The following is a 20,558-nucleotide window of genomic DNA, read 5'->3' as shown; positions in this document are numbered from 1 at the left end:
TTCATAACGCATTTGATTGGAGGACATTTCTTTACTTGAATGATAGGAATACTTTGTCCAGCATTGCTCCTAATCCAGTTTACAGCTTTACCTCACTTTCCCCAAGTGATGCAGCTCTCTCTTCTAGCTCTGCTCTGCACGCCACACCTGATCCAATTAAGAGTGAATTAAGCACTGCTGATTGGCTGAGCTCTAAAACATCTACTGTACAGAGCCGATGCGTAGCTTTCTTAACCGATCAGACGAGCAGGAGTCAAGTTAGACCAAAAGCTTGCATTTGTTTTGGGCTAATTTATCAGACGTTCTTCTCCTTTAAAACTGTCCGCGAAACAGCAACGTGCTTACTTTGACGGGCTTGGCATCACGACAGCGGCCGCCTTCTCTTTCATGCGATTGGCCGAGCCGTGGGAATATTCAAATACAGCCTTGATTGATTGGCCCAGAGCCGGTTTCAACAGTGCAGGGGACTCATTTCCATTCCGACATCACTCTCTGTGGCACAGACAGCTTGGTCGACTGACGAGATGAGATACAGACAGCTGCACGGACAACACAATCGGTGAAATTATCTTCTATACACGACTGTTGAATATGTCGAGGATGTAAAGTTAATGGAGCCAGTTTCATCAATGGATATATCTCCGGAGGTTTCGCGAAATCAGTGCCGAGATTGCTTTTGCAAAGGAAATACGCCTTCCGAGCAGGAGAACAACCAATCAGCCGTGGCGAACCAAAGATAAACAAGCCTTATGATAATACAAAACTCTGTAAGACAATAATTATGTTTCCTATTTCCATCCTTAATGTTTAGGGGCACTGTTTGGGCTCATGGAAAATGTTTCTCAGTCCAGACAATGTTTTGTTGTAGCCTATAGCTGAATTGATTTTTAACAGTAGCTGTGTAACTACATGACAATAACAGTAGGTTATAAGACAAATATTTAGGGTTGTAAAGATGCTACAGGATTCGCCCTGCATTGATTTTAAGTCGACAGAACTAAAGTGGTGAAAATGCCCAGTGCGCACTATGGATAGGAGCGTCTCGCCCTTACCATGTCAGTATCCTGCTATTGGCTAATGTGTATTTATATGGGCCGAGTCTAACTATGAGGTTTGTGATTTATATTCACTATAGGCCTATAGAATAATGTATCTAATGGCAGAATATTCGCCAACATGTATTCAACAGTTAAATAGGCCTATAGGAAACAGTAGGCCTAATTAGTCATTATAATATGAGTTAAGCATTTGCATCAGGTTAACACAAATCTGTAGTTTCTAAATGCTTTTTTTTCCTGAAAACTGCTCTGTTGTGAGCCGATACAATGTCTAGCTCATCCTTTTCATCCTCAAAAGACATCTTTGTTGGGATGATGGTTTGCGCAATGAAAGGCGCTTTATATGTCAGCATCTCAGCGGATACGGGAAGTGCTTTGAAGTATATTATCGGTCATTCAGGGCTGCCTCTGAAGGTTTCCATTTCTATTGTCTAGAAGCCGGAGGTGGGATCATCGCACCTCACTGCACCGGTGGCAGCCGAGGTTGAAGGTTAGCCGCAGCAGAGGGGCCTATATAGATTATTGGCCAGGTGTGAAATTCTACCCCGCATGCTTTTCCTGCTTGTGCCAGCTCCTTTATTACCCAGAGAGATGGGATGTCACAGCTTCCCACCAGAGGCAGAGAAGGAAAGCCTGCAATTTGGTGTTTTATTGGCTCCTTTTTATCTTGCTTTTTTTCTGACCACTGAGAAAAATACCTCAACCCCCCCTCTTTGTTTATTTTTATTTTGAGGCATGTGACTATCAGATATAGGCTTATCTTTATGTCTTATGATTTCCTATAAGCACATTTAAAGCATGACATTGTGACTTTTGATTTACCACAATGTCATACAGAAAATGTTAGTGCCTTATCCCCTTTTCATCATCAAATATATTGGTTGGCTTTATATGCTATAAAATCTAGAGTTTGGCTACTTTTACTTAGCCAGCGAATGTTTATTGCGACATGTTTTTTTTTCTTTTCTTTTTTTTCTTTCTTTCTTTATCTGGACATCACTGTGTTCTTCAATTCTAGACTGTTTAGACCGTAACTAGTCTTAATGACATATTCATATTTTTGGTTGTTTTTTTAAAAAGTGCTTTGCCTGGGCCTGGAGTCGTTTGGGAGGCTTGTAAATTGCGTTGTGTTATGAGCAGTCCATGTGCAGGTATCCCATGGGGGTTTCCCTCTGATCTCGCATCACACCCCAGCAGTAATTCCAACTCTGTGAAGGGAAGGGATTTGTCATTTGGCTGCCTGCTTCCCTTTGCCTTCTCAGGAGCGAAGCTGAGCTCTGATTTATTGTGAAGTTTCCCCAGGCTCGCTCAATCTCCATGCCTACCGAATTACTGAATGGAGGAAACGGCTCACCACGAGAATGACCTTTTCTTGGATGACTATTACCCAGGCCAGTACAAGGACTGATTAAGGTCATGTCTTTTTCTGCCATGTCATCCATAGCTTCACATTTAAGGGTGATTTAAGTGTAGGCCTACAGTCAGTGTTGCGGATTAGCCTATGGTTAGGAGCCAGACTGATAAAATTACTTTGAAAATATATATGCACCCAACCCTTCTGCCCCTCTTTTAGAAATAATGTCAGTGGCTTGGTCGCTTAGCAGTTTCTCCCATGCAATCTTTGTAATCACCTTTTTTTTTAATCTGCTAAGAGATGTCATGTGTAATTACAGGCAGCCTGCCATCTTTTGAAATCTGTCTAATTGGTCTTTTCATTCTAATAGGATGAAGGGGGAGTGAAATGGGGGTTAAGGGTGGAAGGTTAAGGACTAGGCCTCCGAGGTCATTGGGGGAGGGGACAGGACTGCAGGGGTTATTTGGAGCTCCACTCATTTTTGTCTACATGATGGCGCTCAGTCATTACTTCAAATTAATGATTAAGACTGCCAAATTGCAACTGATGCATCGTCATTTGCCCTAAATAGAAAGGCAGCTAGATGATGGCATTCTTAGATAGTCCGTAGATCAAAGACCTTTTTTTCTTCCCTAGAACATTTTGATGTGTCTGTGATGCATGGTGGAGAGCTTATCATTAGGTTATCTGCCACATTAGAGCCATACAGGCAGCATTTTCTCTACAGTTTCTAATTAGTTTCATGTTTGCTTGAAGATTTTAATGACTTGAAGGAATCAGTGACCCTTAACAGTAAAGTAAACAGCCAGAGGAACGGGCTTGAGTAAAGGGGGTTGGGAGGATTGAGTGTTTGTGAAATATAAAGTAATTTCTGTCTGTCATTTTTGTCTTCTTCTATGGTTTTAACAACAGTTGATGAGAATGGGGTCAACAATCAATTAAAATCATAGTTTGACTCTTTTACCATCTGCTATCTTTGAAGTCAAGGTTTTCTAAAGGCTGGTCAGCATACCTATAGCTCTTTTGACAGTGTGTCTCAGTGTGCATACTGGGATAAGGATAAGATAAGGCTCTGTTTACCCTCTCATGCTACCTTGGCTTTGGCCAGACTTTACCCCATGCAGTGTGTGTGTTTTTTTTGTTTTTTTACCTTGGGACTGTTTGTGGGCAAGGGTAGTTTTGGGTCAGTCCAAGGCTTTCTACTCCCTTCCAAGGCTGCTCTTGAAGATAAGACTTAATTGTGCAGCTTTGGTTTAATGGCTAAATTGTGTTCTCAGCATCTGTATACATATAAAGTCAGAATTATTATTTTCACAAAAACAAATCCATGTTCAATATTGTATTATTATATAATATATTGGTTATTATAATATTGATATATTAGGTAGGTTAACCACTAATCATCATACCAATACTGCTATAAAATACTGACTCATAGCAGTGGCCCTATATTAACTCCAAAGTAAATGATTCATTTTTTGTCAAAACTGTAAACATCCTAGACTAATACTTCATGCTGGCAGTAGCTGCCGCTGTAATTAATGGTGCAAGCTCTGATCCCAGGGAGTTGGACTCCGTTTCATACCATTTGTTGCTGCAGTGTTAGATGTTAAATTCCACAAAAAAATTTTGTTTGAGAATCTTCCTAATTAAGGCTTTGTGTGACTGACTGTAGGTTTTCCTTGCACATAGCTAAGACATATATTCATATCCACAACATGTCGTTAAGCTTTTTCATAGTTAACTAGTGCAGTGCCCTTTTGGAGTGCGTGCCTCTTCAGAAATGGACAATTGTTTGGTTCCCAGTGTGTACTTTATCTAAGTGCGGTTCAATCAGTTGCGGCTCGGCTGCAGCTCATGTGTCCCCTTTTTTCAGTGCTTTACCTCTGTAATAACAAAAAATAAATTTCAGTTGTAAAAAATTATTCCAAACCTATTTATCCTATTTACATAGAACATTTTGTTATTTATTTAAAACATTTAACACTCCACACAAAATACCCCCAACCTGTCCAACAAACGTGTGTGTGTGTGTGTGTGTGTGTGTGTGTGTGTGTGTGTGTGTGTGTGTGTGTGTGTGTGTGTGTGTGTGTGTGTGTGTGTGTGTGTGTGTGTGTGTGTGTGTGTGTGTGTGTGTGTGTCTGCGCGCGCTCGTCAGAGCCCCACTCTGTCTACATGCAGAGAGGACAGATATGCTCGCGGGTGCTGTGCATGTGTGGGGACACACACACAGAGTTCCCAATTTATAGATAGATATGTAGTTTACTTTGATTTCCAAATAAATTCAAACTATAGATGCAATATAGAAAGCAAGTCAGTAACAATGTACATGCCAAAGTAAATAGTAACTAAATGCCAATTGATGTAGTTTTCATATAAGGCACCAGCAATTATTTGTACTAAAGACAAATTATATCAGCCTTGCTTTTGACACTGATTTGTAAGGAAGTTTAATTAAAAAAAAACATGTTTTCTTATGAAAAAGTGGTTGAACCAGAGCTGCAAAGATTAATTGATTAGTCGTCAACTATTAAATTAATCACCATCTAATTTGATTATTTAATAATTGGTTTGAGAATAAAAATTCCGGCTTCTTAAATGTGAATATTCCCTCCTCTATGACAGGCAACTGCATATCTTTGAGTTGTGGACAAAACAAGACATCTGAGGACGCCATCTTGGGCTTTGGAAAACACTGATCGGCATTTTCTGACATTTTCTAGACCAAACAACTAATCGATTAATTGAGTAAATAATCGACAGATCAATCAACAATGAAAATAATTGTTAGTTGCAGCTCTAGGTTACAGGGGGTATATGCAATTTAAGATATAGGAAACATTTTAACAGTGACGGACCACATTGGACATTGCATATACAAACAACTTTAATTTCAATAGAAATAGTATAGAGACTGTTTTGTGTTGGCTACATGAAAATTTTGCATGGGAGAAACTGTAATGTTAATGTATTTCCCAGACAGCCATTAACGCTGTGTGATTTACACCCAACTGAAAGCTCTGGACATCTGTCTGAATATTGCCCAGCAATTGTATAGCATGTTGTGCTTGCACATGAATTGTATAGGAAACGCTTTTTAACACTGCTGTAATACCTTTTAGCTAATCTCAATGGAAATGAGGCACATTGTTATCAGCCTGCAGGCCTTGAGTGCTCTTGCAGTGTATAAAGTGGCTCTGGGTTGTTTGGTTATCCTGTATGTGAACCTTTGTGTCCTTTTTCCCTCTATAGAAGAAGAAGAGAGAAATCTGGGTCTGTCTTATATGCTGCTCTGATATCAATTATGCAAACTATTATAGGATTTAACCAGGTCAGCTCATATCGGCTAATCCAGATAGATTCTATTAAAAATGTATGGTGTGTGTGTGTGTGTGTGTGTGTGTGTGTGTGTGTGTGTGTGTGTGTGTGTGTGTGTGTGTGTGTGTGTGTGTGTGTGTGTGTGTGTGTGTGTAGAGATGAATCCAGAAGCTGCTGCAACACTGCTGTCTAATTCTGTCTGTATGTCAGACTACTTGTCTGGTCTCCATTACTTAGACAGGCTCTTGCAGTGCCTACCTTTAAGGCAGTATAAAAGCCATACGTGATATACAATTAATTATACAGTAAGTGGATTGTTATTCATGGACCAAGTCCTGTTCATTCAAAGAGAGACCCTGATCTGTTCTTCTGTAATGACCAATTGCTCTTTGTTAATAATTCTTTTCCACCTAAATTAACATTCTTTTTTTCTGCCTTTGTACTCTTTTCCTTTTGCTCATCTGCAGTTTTTGAGTGGAAGGAAGGGAAAACATTAGCATAGCACTCACATGCTAATCCACCCAGATAGTGAAAAGGGTGCTTGTCTAAGACCTTTTCCATTATCATCTAATTATTAACTGAGGATTCTGAGAACTGCTAACAGGAGCTGAGATGGTAGGGAGGTGTGTATGTGTGAATGTGGCAGGGTGAAAGTGTGTGTAGAGCCAATCTTTTTCTGTGCATTTCATGTTTGTTTAGAGGGAGCCTCCCTCTTTGCAATTTGCTTCTATCTTCGCTCTGACCCTTGATGCTGCACATACTCAAGACTCCAGAAGGTCGTGACAGATGCTTTTGTCTGAGTCCCAGTATAATTTAGGGCTTTTTCCTGCTTTGATGGATATTCTTGTGCTGCCCCTTTGTATAGCAAAACAGGTAAAATGCAAGGCATGGCACATTTTTGATCTTTTTTACTTATTATCTTAAAAAAATATGATCCACATTGTCTGAAGTTTAACTTCTTCCTATTACAGCATAAATATGAATGGTGCTAGTTTGATGATGCTGAAGGATGCCGTTTTTGTTAAACTGATGTTATTAAAATTCAGTTTTTAGCTATCTCCCTATTAAACTAAAGCAGCTATTATAAAGTCTCTCCGTCACTGCCCTTATGACTCTTCAATTGACCTTCTCCTGATCCCAGGACAGATGATGCATTGGGGGGGGAGGGGGTCTGGCATTTTGCATTTGCATGACTCGGGAAGAGGCTTGAAAAAATACATTTATCTGCCAGGACATCCTTGGGGGACAGTTAGATGGACTGGAAGGCTAAATGTCTTTATCTCCCTGTCAGGCCCTCAGTAGACCACACTGCTTATCAGCTGCCTGAATGTCGCCTGAGAGTGGAGGAGATTATAGACGCCCTTGCAGCTTAAACTTTGTGCTTTTTTTCTTATTATGCATGTTAGAAAAGTCCTTGAATATGTGAACTTGAAAGACAGGGAACGTGCCAAAGTATGGGCTTGGGAAGAAATGTGAAAAGTGAGACAACTACTTTATAACCTCTATAATGTCTTGCAAAAGGCAGGTTAGTTGCTGATTGCAAAGCTAATTAAAAAAAACTGGTTTGGATGGAGGCCGTTATGTTAATGACAAAGATTCTTGACCTCATTTGTGAAGGTTGAGTTGAACTATGCTGAACACTGCCATTTTTAAGATTGCTGACTTTGCAGTTGCCATGCCCCTAATTTCTGTATTATTACAGCCACTCACTATTGTGAGATATCCTGATTTGACATTGTAAGAAAGTGCAAGACAGAACATTATATGGAGGGCTGGAGAATTGTTATTGCTTGATAACTTATCCCAGATAATATCATGAATTGTGGGATCACTTTGATCTCATATCTCTCTTCCCCTTTTTTGGGTAATTCAAGATTCAGAAGGCAATTTTAAGCTAAAGTTTTCAATAAATCCCTTTTAAATTTACAATTGAGACACCCGGATAAAAGAAAGCATCATTACTTGCACTTTATGCTTCATTTCTGGGTCCCTTTTCTGCTTTCAGTAAAAGTTTCTTTTTCTTTAAGACTCTGCTGGCTTCTCTTTGAATTATAATGCTCTCCTTGATGTATTTTATTCCAGCAGCAAATTATGGGAGTAACAGAACATATTCCAATTCATAGCTAATTTTTGCTCAGGAAGGGATTTCCCTGGAGAAACCATTTCTCTCTTGTGTTCTTTCTGCGTTTTCGGGCACCTCCCTCTTGACACCTGTGTGTTAATGGAAGGGTTGTTGTGAAATTGCCATTATTTTCTAAATGGAATCTGACCGTGCTGAGGCTTTTAGCTCTTCAGATGTGTGTGCTCAGATGAGGCAGGTTGCACTGAGCAGTTTGAAGTGGGCTTGTCACCAAGGGACAGATGAGTGGAGGAGGGGAGCGTCTACACTAGAAAGGGAAGAGTGAGGAAATCTTTTCTTGTGTGTGTATGTTGGCACCTGAGTAAAATGAAAGCCACCCTGACTCTTCTTCCTTTTGAGGTGAAGGTAATCATGTTTCTGCAGCTCGTCATTGAACGCTGTTTTGTGGTTGACTCACTTTAGCAGCCCTCTGGACCCTGAGGGAGAAATGAAAGCAAAAATCAAAAAGAACCTTAAACGCGAAAAAGAAGCAATCTGACAGCTGTATGCTGCAGGCTTATATTATCCCTGTTGGGGACCACTGCTTTGTAATGAAATACTGTGTTTCCATCCATCATTATTGGACTGACTATTAATACCCTATAGGTCTGTGATTTTTGTTGCATAGATTGCAGTCGTCTGTCTATAAGGTACCTGATTCATATACAGTAAGAAATAATTACAATAGATAGCTAGTTTGGCAGTGCTTGCATTCATACTGGGTGACTCTGCCAGATAATAAAAGAGAATGTCAAATGCGATTATCGCTGAAATATTCCCTCAATGCCTGGCTTTATCTTCAAAATGAAGATGGTGTGGTGAGGCGCCTTTTCTTTCAGACACAGCCTCTCATTTCCTCTGACAATACTTAACTCTGCAAACAGAACAGCCTATTTTAGGGAGTGAGCTGCTTTTAGCTTTCTCTGCTGATCAATACAGCCATAAATTTACAGAAGAATAAACCCAGGTCTCAGCACTAGTTATAAATTGAAACACACAGCCCAAGGCTACAGGAGGCCTCGTATGTAAGTGATCTGTGTGATTGCAACCGACAGAACAAGGTTGATAACAGGAAAGAGCCATCATAACAACTAGGAAGAAGGACTAGATGGAGTCATCATCATATGATATTACTTTTTTGAATGCACACTCTAGGCAGTTCAAAGTGGGGCTCCTGAATTTTAATGTAGTAAAAGGAGCCAAGTGGTTGCAGACTTTCATATATGTAAGCTATTGAAGTAACGTGGAAAAATGAAAAAAGAGGAGAGCTTCATATGGGGTTTTAATGTTCTCTACCAGCAAGCTTGCAGTTTTTCTTCCAACATCAAACATATTTTTGATGCAAGAGTTTGTATGTATTGCATATCATTTGATGTCTTTCCAATTTTAAAGTTTCCATCTACTTTTTCCTCCAGTCATCCTGGACACTGTGCCTAAGCAATCACAAAAAGACATGAGAACAAAACTGATTAGGGATCAAATCATCTCTGGTGAAGTGAAAGGTTTTTGAGCCACGCTAGGTGCGTCGTTGGATGTCAATCTCAGTCTGACAGTTGCTCCACCACTTTGGTCCAGACTGAATTACATAAATAACAACTATTGGATTGATTGCCGTAAAATTTGGCACTGACTTTTGCGGTCCCCTGAGGTATGAAACCTACTGACTTTGTTAATTGTCCAACTTTACCTCTAGCGCCACCACGAAGTTGACATTTATGTTTAATTTGATTATTTGATGGATTGCCATGACATTTTGGTGCTGACATTTAACAGTACCTCATACCTGCAAAACTAATAGCATTCCCACCAGCCTCAGCTGTACTTTGTGTTCTAATGTGCTGATTAGCTAATGGTGAACATGGTTAATGTGTACATGCTAAACATCAGCATGTTACTATTACCATCGTGAGTATGCTAAAGTTAACATTTAGCTCAAAGCACCGCTGTCCTGAAGTACAGCCTCACATAGCATGCCTGTAGACTAGACTAGGAGAAGTATTGTTTAATCTCTATTTCATTTGGTGTTACATGTATTGGCTACACAGTTAAAACCTGTTTTTTTCTTTGTTCTAGCAGGTTTATCCAGGCTGTGTGCAGCCCTAGAGAACTATCATGCTGGCCTGTATCCAGAGACGGCAGAATCACTCGTCGCAGCGTCTGGCCTGCACACCCAAAAGCCTTGATGTTCCTCCACCGCCATTACTGCTGTCAGTACCAGCACTGCAGCCTTACAACCACAAAGGTGAGTTTATATCACACGTGACAACATTTTGCCAGAGAGGACAGACAGCAAGTACTATACAGATACCACAAATACACAGTTTGTACAGTTTTTTTTTTTACGAACATAGAAAATACTGGTAATTAGTAGGATCTTGGTCATGTTAATGAGTTACTCAGTCATGTTCATGTGCACATGAAGCTCATGCATGGTTTTAGCAGGGTGCGCTGAGATTTCACTTGCTCTGAATCTTCTAGAATTCAAAATAATGGGCCTCCTGATGATGATGATGATGCCTTTTAATTGGGCTACTAATCAGTGTGCTCCTGCAGTGCATATGCATGCAGGTCAGAGTGGACTCCAAAATTACAGAGTTAATCAACTCACATACAGGGTTACTAATGATGTTCACATTTTGTGCAGAAAGTGCTCCCTGTCTGTGTTGTTTGACCTTCATCATGACTGATTATGCTACAGTCACTTAAAGGTTGAGTGGGTGTCTCAACCTAACCTGGACTGACATTTGTGATTAGATTTCTTTCAGTTAATTGATTGAATGTGACTTGTTTGCAGATTTGGTTCATGGTCTGATACTGCTTTCTTAATGTGGGTTACTCTGCATCCATATTATTTGTGTAGTGGTCCAAATTGCCTTGTTTCTTCCTGGACAGTCTAGATTCACATAATGAGATCATAGTTCCACAAATGAAGTTATTCTGCTGTGGTTTCCTTTTCTCGGTTGCTTTAAAATATTTGCTGATGCGTGTATATTTCTACGCTGGCTCTGGTTTGAAGCTATATTGAAGATCTATAACTACTTACAGTGTAATGGTTCTGCTGGGTGTGTATTGCAGCCTTATTAATGTACTTAGCCATGAAACTTCTTGAATGATTTGGTCCTTTAAAGATTTTCTTTTTGGTATAGGTATTGTGCTATTATTTTGATCTTATGCTGTCTGTCATATATGCTGTCTGTGTTTTATTTGGAGATATGGAAGAGCAGCTACCGCACTGCATAAGCTAACAGGAATCGGGCTCAGACTGTCTCATTGAAAGCAAGAGCTTGCAAATATTGACCAGTAACATTGCGTGCATTCAGATTTGTCTCTGACAAAATAACCGTAATTTGACTATCGATATTATCTTAGACTATGTGGTCAGGATTATCTTATCTGACTGATCACTTGCCAGTTCATGTTTTGTTTTTTTTCATTCTCTTAAGCCTGTGTATTCTCATGCAGGATATCTTTGTTCATTCATCATGACATCTGATCTTCCATTGAGTATGCATAACGTAGTAAATGTATGTTTGGGAAGTATAGACGGCCCAACAGTGTTTTCAGATGACCCTGTAATGATCAGATTTCAGTGACACCTGCACGTACACACAGGTGTTTTCACTTATTCTGGATAATTAGACCTTTTCTCAGGTGGAATCACGCTTGAGGGTCACCAAACTCCATGTACTTAAAAGAACCATAAAAGTTTTCTTTCTTGATCTAACAGGTGCTACAAGATTAACAGGAGAGTCCGGGAGATGTATAAATTCCCACACGTTCCTGAGACGAAGTCTAATCAGCAAAAAATAAGGGAAAACACCTATGTGGTCATGGTGACAGACGGTGTAATTAATTGACAAAAAGCGTGGATAGTGTTTTGCATTATTATTTCTTTCTTATTTACTTGCAGCCGCACAATGCGTTTCTAACTTGACTCATATTTGAATTAGTGAAAATCTCTCCCTCTTCCGCTTCATCTCCCATCTTTCTCCTCAGGTGGAATGCCGTTTTGCCTTTTTTGCTATTAAATATTAATTGGGAATCACTGGAGCACTTGTCTGCTAAACGCTGGAACAGAAGGGCCTAGTTTGCCTCAGGCAGAACCAGGGGTGCGTTTCTTATCCTGTTTACCTGCAGGGCCTCCCGCCCTTCCCATTTGAGTTTTATGTACTGCAACTGTGCATAGTGCAGCACCCTCCAGCTGTAGCCTGACATTTCAAGCACAACCACAGGGAATAGACTGCTGATGGGAGCTCGGTCTGTGTAGCCCAGGCTTCTTCATTAAATGAGTCGCTGTTGGATTGAGTTAAATAGGGACTTTAGTCGCTGCTGCACTTTTGAAAGCCAATTATTATTTGAAGCTATCAATAAATGGAAGGCACGTGGCATGAAAACTATCAGCCACACAAACCCATGAGAGAGATTTCTGAGGAACGAGCGTTAGGAATTATGTGATGAGAGTGAATGAGAGCTGTTCTCCTCTCTGCTATCTCAGCTTGAAAGCAGGGCCTGGAAATGCTTTTTCCCACGCTGCTGGTCTATGCTCGGGTCGGCTCTGAGAGGGGAAAGTTTGCCCAAGCTGGGCCAAGCGTCACAGAAACAAATGAGGAGTGACACTGGTGCAAAGGAGGATTCGCCAGAGCCTCTTTGAGCACACATAACTAAGTGTTCAACCCTGATGTTACTCTGTTCTGTGAACACTCTTAATGCAGAGATCACTGACATGGAAAGAGGGAGGCATGTGCAAATGGGGTAAATGAGTGTCTGTTTTGTGTTTACAGAAGAAGTTTGTGAGTAGAGAGTTTAGTTTGAGATTTAAGAGCATATGTTCTGGTGTCAGCATGTCCTCTCTGTCTACTTTCACCGCCTCACCCATTTCTATCTAATGGTCCTCTGGGTTGCTAGGTTGAGTAAACCACATGGAGGCATTAACTGGCGATTTTCTTTTAACCCCATGGGAAATACTGTAAATATTAATGCATCTCCATATATTAATCTGTTGAGTCAAATGACTCTAATGTGTAAGGGGTCATTTAGTGACAAACCCAGAGAATTGGCATTCAACTTTGAGATTTTTAGGCTTCTTTCTGTGCATTGTTTTGGTTTTATGACACATTTACTATACCTAATTTATATCTATCTTTAGCTTTGGCCCACAGTTAGTGCACGTAACAGAATGTTAGTAGCTCTGTGACTGGATGTTTCTCATCAAAATGCACTTTGGGAGTCGGAGTTCATGTCTGGTACCTTCTACTGTTTCATCAAAGAACCAGATATTTCACACATATTCAGTTCTTCATCAGTTCTTCATCATAGATCATTTTAGTGGCAGAGTCACTAAAATGATCTATGGCCAAAAAAACTAATTAATTCAGCTTCTATTCTATTCATGTGTATTGCTTGAATGTTTAAAATGCAATTGAAAGATGGAAACTGACTGAAACAACCCTATCACAATAACAACAACCATTACAATATCCAATATAATTAGCATATAATTATATAAATGATGCAAAATAAAAAAGAAGTTCATTTTAAAGGTGTGGCCTGAACTGAGAGGGAGAGCCTAGCAGCTGCTAGTTTTGATGTTCTGCTTTGTGACTGATCAGCAGATAGTCAATTGCAGAACCTCGCTCAAAGAGATGAATGAAGTCAGGGCCAATTAATTACATGGTTCTAATGACTGGGCTTATTGGGCCAAGTGGGTGCATAGAGGAGGTTTCCATGTTAATAGAGACATAGATTTTAAATGCAATGGGAATGTGCTGCGCTCAGTCCCTGGTTATTAAGGTAGGTCACAGTATTTTAAATATAAGGATTATTGGTGTGGTAAACAAGTACTTATGCCTGCCTGAGAAGCACTGTTCTGTAATTAACTGCCAGTTTTCAGTGCCATGTTCCTGCTGAGGATTAGACGCTCGTACATATTATCTCACTAAAATGTTTCACTATAAGTCTTTAGCATAACATCAAAGACCTGTGTGATTTTTGCCTGGCACTCCAGCATGTATGGATATTAACAAGGAATAATTTATGATTTTTTTGTTTTATCTCACGTGAGACTCATATGTAGTGGTCATTCTAATGGTTTTCTTATGTTAGCCCTCTGGGTATGTAGGCTAATAGTTGGAAGCCGTGGTTTTGGAAAAGCAATGAGCATGTCCAACTGCCGTTTTCAGCCCTGCCTCTGGGGCTTGTTTTGCCCATAAATTAGTGATTAACTGAAACTGCTCCGAAACAATGAGGTCTCTGCTCTAATCTGGGGGGAAATGGCTTCAAGTGTGACCACGGGAAAAAGATTAGCTCAGTTTAAAGTGGCAGAAAGCACTGAGTGGGATTTTATGGGGGTGGAATCAGGGTAATGAAAGACCATATATATACACCACGGTATGGTAAGTACCCAATGTTTTATCCCTCCTGAATATTTTCATGCTAATATTTATAAAATCTCTTTTCTTTTAGACACACACACACACACACACACACACACACACACACACACACACACACACACACACACACAATAAATTAGGCCTAGTGGTAATGGAGAGTTTATAATTGGCCCCCCACCCCCAACTGTGCACATCCCCTGCATGGAAAGAGGAAATCAGGATTAGGTGTTTCCTGTGAAAGTGTGCCAGTTTCACTCAGCGTGGTGCCACAACAGTTGAGCAGCATGTTTAATGTGTGGAGCCCCTTCCAACCGAGAAAACATTCAAGCCTAACTGGACCATTAAATCCATCTAGGGTTGTAGATGCATCGCACATCAGTGTCATTATGCAGATTTTTGCGAAAAAGAAAAATACAAACAAGCTTTTTCAATCCTACGTAACCTACTTCAATCAAAAACCAAGTGGATGGAAAATGTTAAGGGTCAAAGAATTTAAATTTGTAAGCACTCTTGGATGAGGTTGCTCTTAAAAAGTGGCTGGTGTTATTTTCTGTGTGGTTTTTCGTCTGCCCCTGCTCCTGTGCTTCCTGTCAGGGCTGAATGAGTGAAACAGCGTGCAGTCTGCAGGTTCAGGGTGATTAAGTGCTTAAGGTCAGACTGCTAATTATCTCTGTGCCGTTCCTTACCTGACAACACATAGCTGCCATTTCCCCCGTTGTCATGTGAACAGCCTCATATTTGTTTACATATCTCATCTGTATTTTGCAGCAATACTCAATAAATAAAGACGGGAAACCATTTCATGAAGAAATGTATAGTTGACAATCTAAAGGAGAAGCCTGTTTCAAGACATTTTCAGTTTGTCTAGTTTGTGTATGCAGACCATTTCTTCTGGCCTATGCTTATAATTACATACTAAAAATTTATTAATGCAAACCTACTTTAATATCAACATGAATAATATCATCTCCTAAAGGCAACATGGGATGATTAAAGGAACCAGCCCATGTTGGAATTGTAGCTCAGCCATTTCATCTGCTAGGTGAAAATATTTACTAATTTACATTTACATTTTTGTGCTGGAGTTCCAAATGCCAGGGTTTTAAAAGAGCCAAATAGCTGACTGAATATAATTATTGCAGCTAATAATAAGTAAGAAGCTTGGGGTTCTGGCTGCATTTGTACATTTTTACTTGTTTGTTTGCTTGTTTTCAGGATAAAGGCCAAAATGAGCTGGGGTGAGGATGCAAATAACCTCTTTGGACACCTGCAGCGCACCATCGAAGTGACGTGTTTTCAATTATCACTTTCACTAGTATGCATGTGCCCTCATGTTGAGAGTTTGGGTGAGACAGCAGCCTCTAGGCTCCTGCCTTCTTGGCACTTTCAAATGGAAACTTCAGCTCTCATAGTGCCAGATTGTAATTAATGAACCACACATTTTAAACACTATTTGACTTGGGTTTGTTTTGCAGGAAGGTTGAGTGAAGGAAGCTAATATTGTGAAGAATTACTTCAAGATATACTATTCTTTACTGCTACCACATGCTTTGGGGAAGTCACTATTGGCTGGTAAACATGCTGTGCTTAGTTTACGGCCATTTAACACCACTGATTGGTTATAAAGTCCCGAAGATTGAAACAATTACCTCTGGTTGTAATTTAGAGCAGCTTTGATGCTGGTCATGGTGTTTCTGATCTCAGTTTTAACTTTGCATTGCTTGATTCTATCAGGATCAACTAAAATGAATCCCTTTTCTATGCATATGTGGTCCTCAGATGATTAATATGTGAGTGCAGAGTGGGGAGGGCCTATTTGCTAATGAGGTTTCCATAGTGCCACATTTAGGCAGCCACAGTGGGAAGTGCAGCTGTGTTGTGTCTCCATGGCTCTGACAGGGCTGTAATCTCCGGACTAACAATATCAGACACCCTGTGAAGAGGTGTTAGCATTCAAAGTGTTTGAAGTGTTGGTGGAACAGCAAGCCAGTCGCAGCATGCAGGGGCTTGACACCGACATTTTACTGAACAAGCAACGGCTAAAATGCTTGTTTTGCTAAATGATCTATCTTTTGGTAATTGAGCAATATCATCCCAGGCAGAAAATAGACAAGATTTGTGCAGTTGTGTCAATGCTGGTGTGTGTCGGATTCATGATATTTTTAAATGTGCCATCGCTTCTCATCATCTAAGCTCCTTTCAGTTGGATATGAACCTCTTCTGCATATTGTTTATGGTTATGAGTATTCAGTTTTTGGCCAAAGGCCAGAAACCATTATTGCAGCTGTTTCTTCCTGTTACCTCTTTCTCACATCTTGATGTTGTGTACAATCTGAACACCTTTTCAACATCCCATGATGTCATGGTTTTCTATAGCAGCACTGCACTGTGATACATAATAAGCAGTGTTTTGCTTTGTTGTATTTCTCTGTAGAATTCATTCATGCTCCTAGCACCATGGTGCTGTTCCTTCGGCTCTGCTGGGAGATTGCTGGATGGATTGAACACTCCACCTTACAGCTTTAAACACCCAATTTCTTTCTTTCATGAGATGGATCTTGTAGATTGAATCATTTTCACAGTCGGGAGGCTCACTGTAGGCCTGAAATGAAATGAACTCCCAAATCAATTTGAAATGGGAACAACAAGTGAGCTTCACCATGCATAGATGGAATTGGTTTTGTTATTGAAAATTAAATTAATTGTTTTGTTATTTTTTGCCCTTTCATTGCAGATTACAGCTTTGTTCTTTTGCCTGGTAGGATTTCCTCCGATCTAGGTTAATTTTTAGTGCCTTTTCTTTTTATGCCACGAATTTTATAAAACTGTCACTTTGAAAGGTGGTGGTAATTTCTACCAGGTGATTTATTGTTTTTAAATGGGGCGCCTTTTCCACCTTTCCTTTGTCGCTAGGAGTTAAGCAGCCATGAAATTGCCAGAGTAATAGTGTTTAAATCCAATCTTAGTTTGTCTCGTCGGCTTTGTCCGCACACAATTCAATCTGCAGTGTCTTTTTTCATCTGCATCGTTTCCTTCACAGTTAGGGCTCCAAGCTTTTACAGTAGAATCGGTTCAGGTTCATAAAAGCATAAAGTGGAACCAAATGTCATAGGGAGGAACTGACGATACTCGAATGATTACAAAATGATTGAGAGAAAGAACCAAAAGTAGGGTGCGGATCAGCTGTTATCAGCCATTTCAGTAAAATTAGGTCCTCCCCCTTTTCTTTTGCCAATTCCCATCTTTTGATTTCCCAGGGTAAACTACCTTTGGGTTGAATTAACTTAAGCACCAATCAAACAGTGCTGGAGGTCATTGTTGTAGTCAAGATCACCTAAACCGAGACCAAGTCATTACCAAGACCAAGGTGTATCGAGACTGAGTCAAGACCAAGACCAGACCAGTGCGAGTCCCACAAAGCATGACATGATAAAATGTAGAAAATGCTAACCATAGGCAACAATACAAAACAATTTCATATTCTTCTTTATTCACCTCTTTTATTGCCATATGTCATGAGAAATGCTTTGATAAAATAATCAAAAGGCAGCTATATAATCTTGAGTCTTTATCTGAGACTGAGATAAAAGCGAGTAAAAATATGGTTGATTCCGAGACGAGACAGAGACCTTCAAAAGACTGATCTTGAGTACTACAACACTGCTGGAAGTGTTTCCCTCCTTAAAATTAGTTTATACATGTTGATGTCTGCCATTATTCTCTAAAACAGGTTTGAGATTGAAGGAAAAGATTTCTCAGGGCTGCTTGTAAACTAATCACTTGTCTCTGTCTGCTTTCTTCCCAGGCGAGCCAGCCTCCATGATTTCTCGGTACCCATCTCCTGCGGAGTTGGATGCTTTTGCCCAGAGGACCGCCAACAGTCCACTGTCCATCAAAATCTTTCCGTCTGACATCCGGGTGCCACAACATAAACAGCTTAACAAAACAGTCAACGGGTTAGACACCACAGGCCCACACTATAGCTCCTATTCACACCCGTACTCTGGAGGCTATCAGGGTTTGTTGGGCATCATCAAAGCCTCTGTGGTAGTCAAAGGTGTGGTGAAAAACTCTGAGGGCAGGAGGACTAAACTTGCAAACACCCAGACTTCTGTGGCACCGTATAATAATCCTCTGAATAACGGCTACACAGTCAGACACGGGCATAAGGCCTATCATATAAGCTCATGTAAGCCCCATGATGTTCCTATTGAGACACTTTGTTCTAGCGCAGGGATGGCCTCCGGAGATCAGAGCCTGGCCCCCCAGTCTGAGCTGGCAGAGGTTCAAAGCCTGATGAGGCAGATGAGCAGAGTTCCCCACAGCCAGGCCCTGCAGCTGGGGGGAGAGGCTCGAGCCAGCCCCTCTCTGCAGGCTGTGGCTGCAGTGGCACATTCAGACACAGACTTTGTCCTAGGAGTGCAGCCCCAAAGCAATCTTGCATTTACAGGGGCAGTGCTACCTACACAGAGTGCAGACATAGCCAAAGCAGGGTACTTAGAGAAAGGAGACTACACAATGTGGCAGCATAAACATCAAATCCAACAGCAGGCCTATCAACAGGGAGCAGTGAGGATGTACAGCATGAGTAACAGTGCTCAGAGGCACAGAGCCGCAGAGGCTAGGCTTGGCCAGTCTCCTGAAACCTGCCTCCCTTTGCCATGCTCCTCGCAGCTGTCTTATAGGCCGCATCCTGCCAGCATGGGCGCTGGACAGGAGCGAGTCAGCAGCTCCTCTCTGAACTGTGCCGCCATGCAGGGGGAGTTTTCTGTCGGACAGTACTTTGCTCCTCTCTGGGACAGTGTCATGGCCACCCCTGATAGTGACTGTTATACTTCTCAGGTGCTGGCAACGGGTACATGTGCAGCCAGGCCTAGAGACCTGGGGCTGTCCCATCCCCATCTCCAACCAAACTGCCATCAACACCACCACCCACAGAGACACCAACCACACCTCCACCCTCATCTTTTTCCTCATACCCAGGCTTACAGCACAGACCAAAACCTCTGTTGTGGGCTGCCTAGTTCTAGCCTGTGCCACGCTGCAGTACTTAGCAGCAGCCTGCAGTCTCTGGAGTGCCTCATCAGTGAGATCCAGCCTCCCTGCATCAAAGAGCGCATGCTGGGCCGTGGGTACGAAGCCATGGGGATGCCTCAGCTACTGGAGCACCACCAGCAAACCCACATCCAGCTCCCCGTCTACAGATGAGATATGGTGTGCTGCCACACAACGCAACGCAGAAGTGACAAACCTTTTATAGACAATGGTGTGTGAGCTTATACACCTATGAGATTGAGACATGCCTTTTTAGTTTGTGCATGTACTGTATTTGTAGAAGGCTTTGTGTTATGAGCCTGAAAAGGTAAACGATAATCATGATTTAAGATACAGGTTTAGCTTATGGATTTAATGTTTTATTTTTATATCTTAAATGGCCATCAAATATGCCTGCTGTTCCTCATTTAACCCTGATGTTCAGCACCTAATCAGAATTTTCCATGATCTGTATATTTTGCAGGTAATTTCCCCGTAGGCCTTTACAAAAATGCAAACGTGGTGAACTGAAATAATCATTGGTACCCTTCTGAAAACATTTACTTGAATCTAGGAAGGGTCGCTGGTAACCGCTTTTGTGAATATATTGTATATTTTTACATAAAATGGCTTCTTATTTGAACATTCCTTAACTATTTACTGAACTTTTGGTTGTCTGTGGCTTTTTTGTGCACGTATGCAGTGCCCCATCTTCTGCAATATGATGCAAATTTCCTGGCCGCTGTATGGGGGAACATTTTGATCATTTGTATAGAAATGTGAATATGTGTTCTTGTTATGGAGCCACAGACAAAGTTATGTAATTTAACATCTTAATTGATTTAATGTAGTCATGCTCAGCACAAAGTATTTGGACTGTTGCATATCCAAATCAATACTGTGGCAATTCAGGCCAAGCTAGATGTGCCCTTTTGTTGTATTTCTTTTTTATTTGAAGTGGTTGTTCATTTTTCTTGAATGAACTAATCTCTGGAAGGTTGTGACTCTGTTGCACAACACCTGGGTATATACTGTATGAGTGCCATGTTGGAGAGCAGGTCACCTGAATCCTTTACACTATCTTCTTTGTAGGGCTATATAATCTCTGATGGTGTGATATGTATGACTGAGTAGCTCTTTGTGTGTCTGCACTGGTTCTATAATACTATTTATTTCTGTCAGCCTGTTGAGTTATATGGCAAACTGTCTATAATTATAAAGTGCAATTATTATATATAAACATGCGAGCGCTCTCCATGAAGGATGTTGTTGAAATAACTACA

General features: G+C 40.8%; 1 protein-coding gene across 2 annotated transcripts; it reads left to right on the top strand.

Moving 5' to 3' along the window:
* The first annotated feature begins 464 nt into the window (after positions 1 to 464).
* On the top strand, positions 465 to 20,558 carry LOC114571278 (protein FAM222A-like). 2 transcript variants are annotated; one of them, XM_028602159.1, is made up of 3 exons: positions 465 to 559; positions 9,923 to 10,091; positions 18,047 to 20,558. In XM_028602159.1, exons 2-3 carry the CDS (start codon positions 9,962 to 9,964, stop codon positions 19,447 to 19,449), a joined length of 1,533 nt encoding a protein of 510 aa, XP_028457960.1. In that variant the 5' UTR covers positions 465 to 559; positions 9,923 to 9,961; the 3' UTR covers positions 19,450 to 20,558. The 2 variants fall into 2 exon arrangements, with proteins under 2 accessions (XP_028457960.1, XP_028457959.1); XM_028602158.1 differs by having other exon boundaries at positions 465 to 767.

The sequence above is a fragment of the Perca flavescens genome, chromosome 16, assembly GCF_004354835.1.
Source record: "Perca flavescens isolate YP-PL-M2 chromosome 16, PFLA_1.0, whole genome shotgun sequence".
Classification (NCBI taxonomy): Eukaryota; Metazoa; Chordata; class Actinopteri; order Perciformes; family Percidae; genus Perca; species Perca flavescens.
This window is presented reverse-complemented; position numbering and strand designations above follow the sequence as displayed.

Bases quoted from the DNA above. Each gene is read 5' to 3' on its own strand.
- LOC114571278 (XM_028602159.1), top strand. From the start codon at position 9,962: ATGCTGGCCTGTATCCAGAGACGGCAGAATCACTCGTCGCAGCGTCTG. The intron at 10,092-18,046 runs GTGAGTTTATAT...CTTTCTTCCCAG, and splicing joins GCAGCCTTACAACCACAAAG to GCGAGCCAGCCTCCATGATT.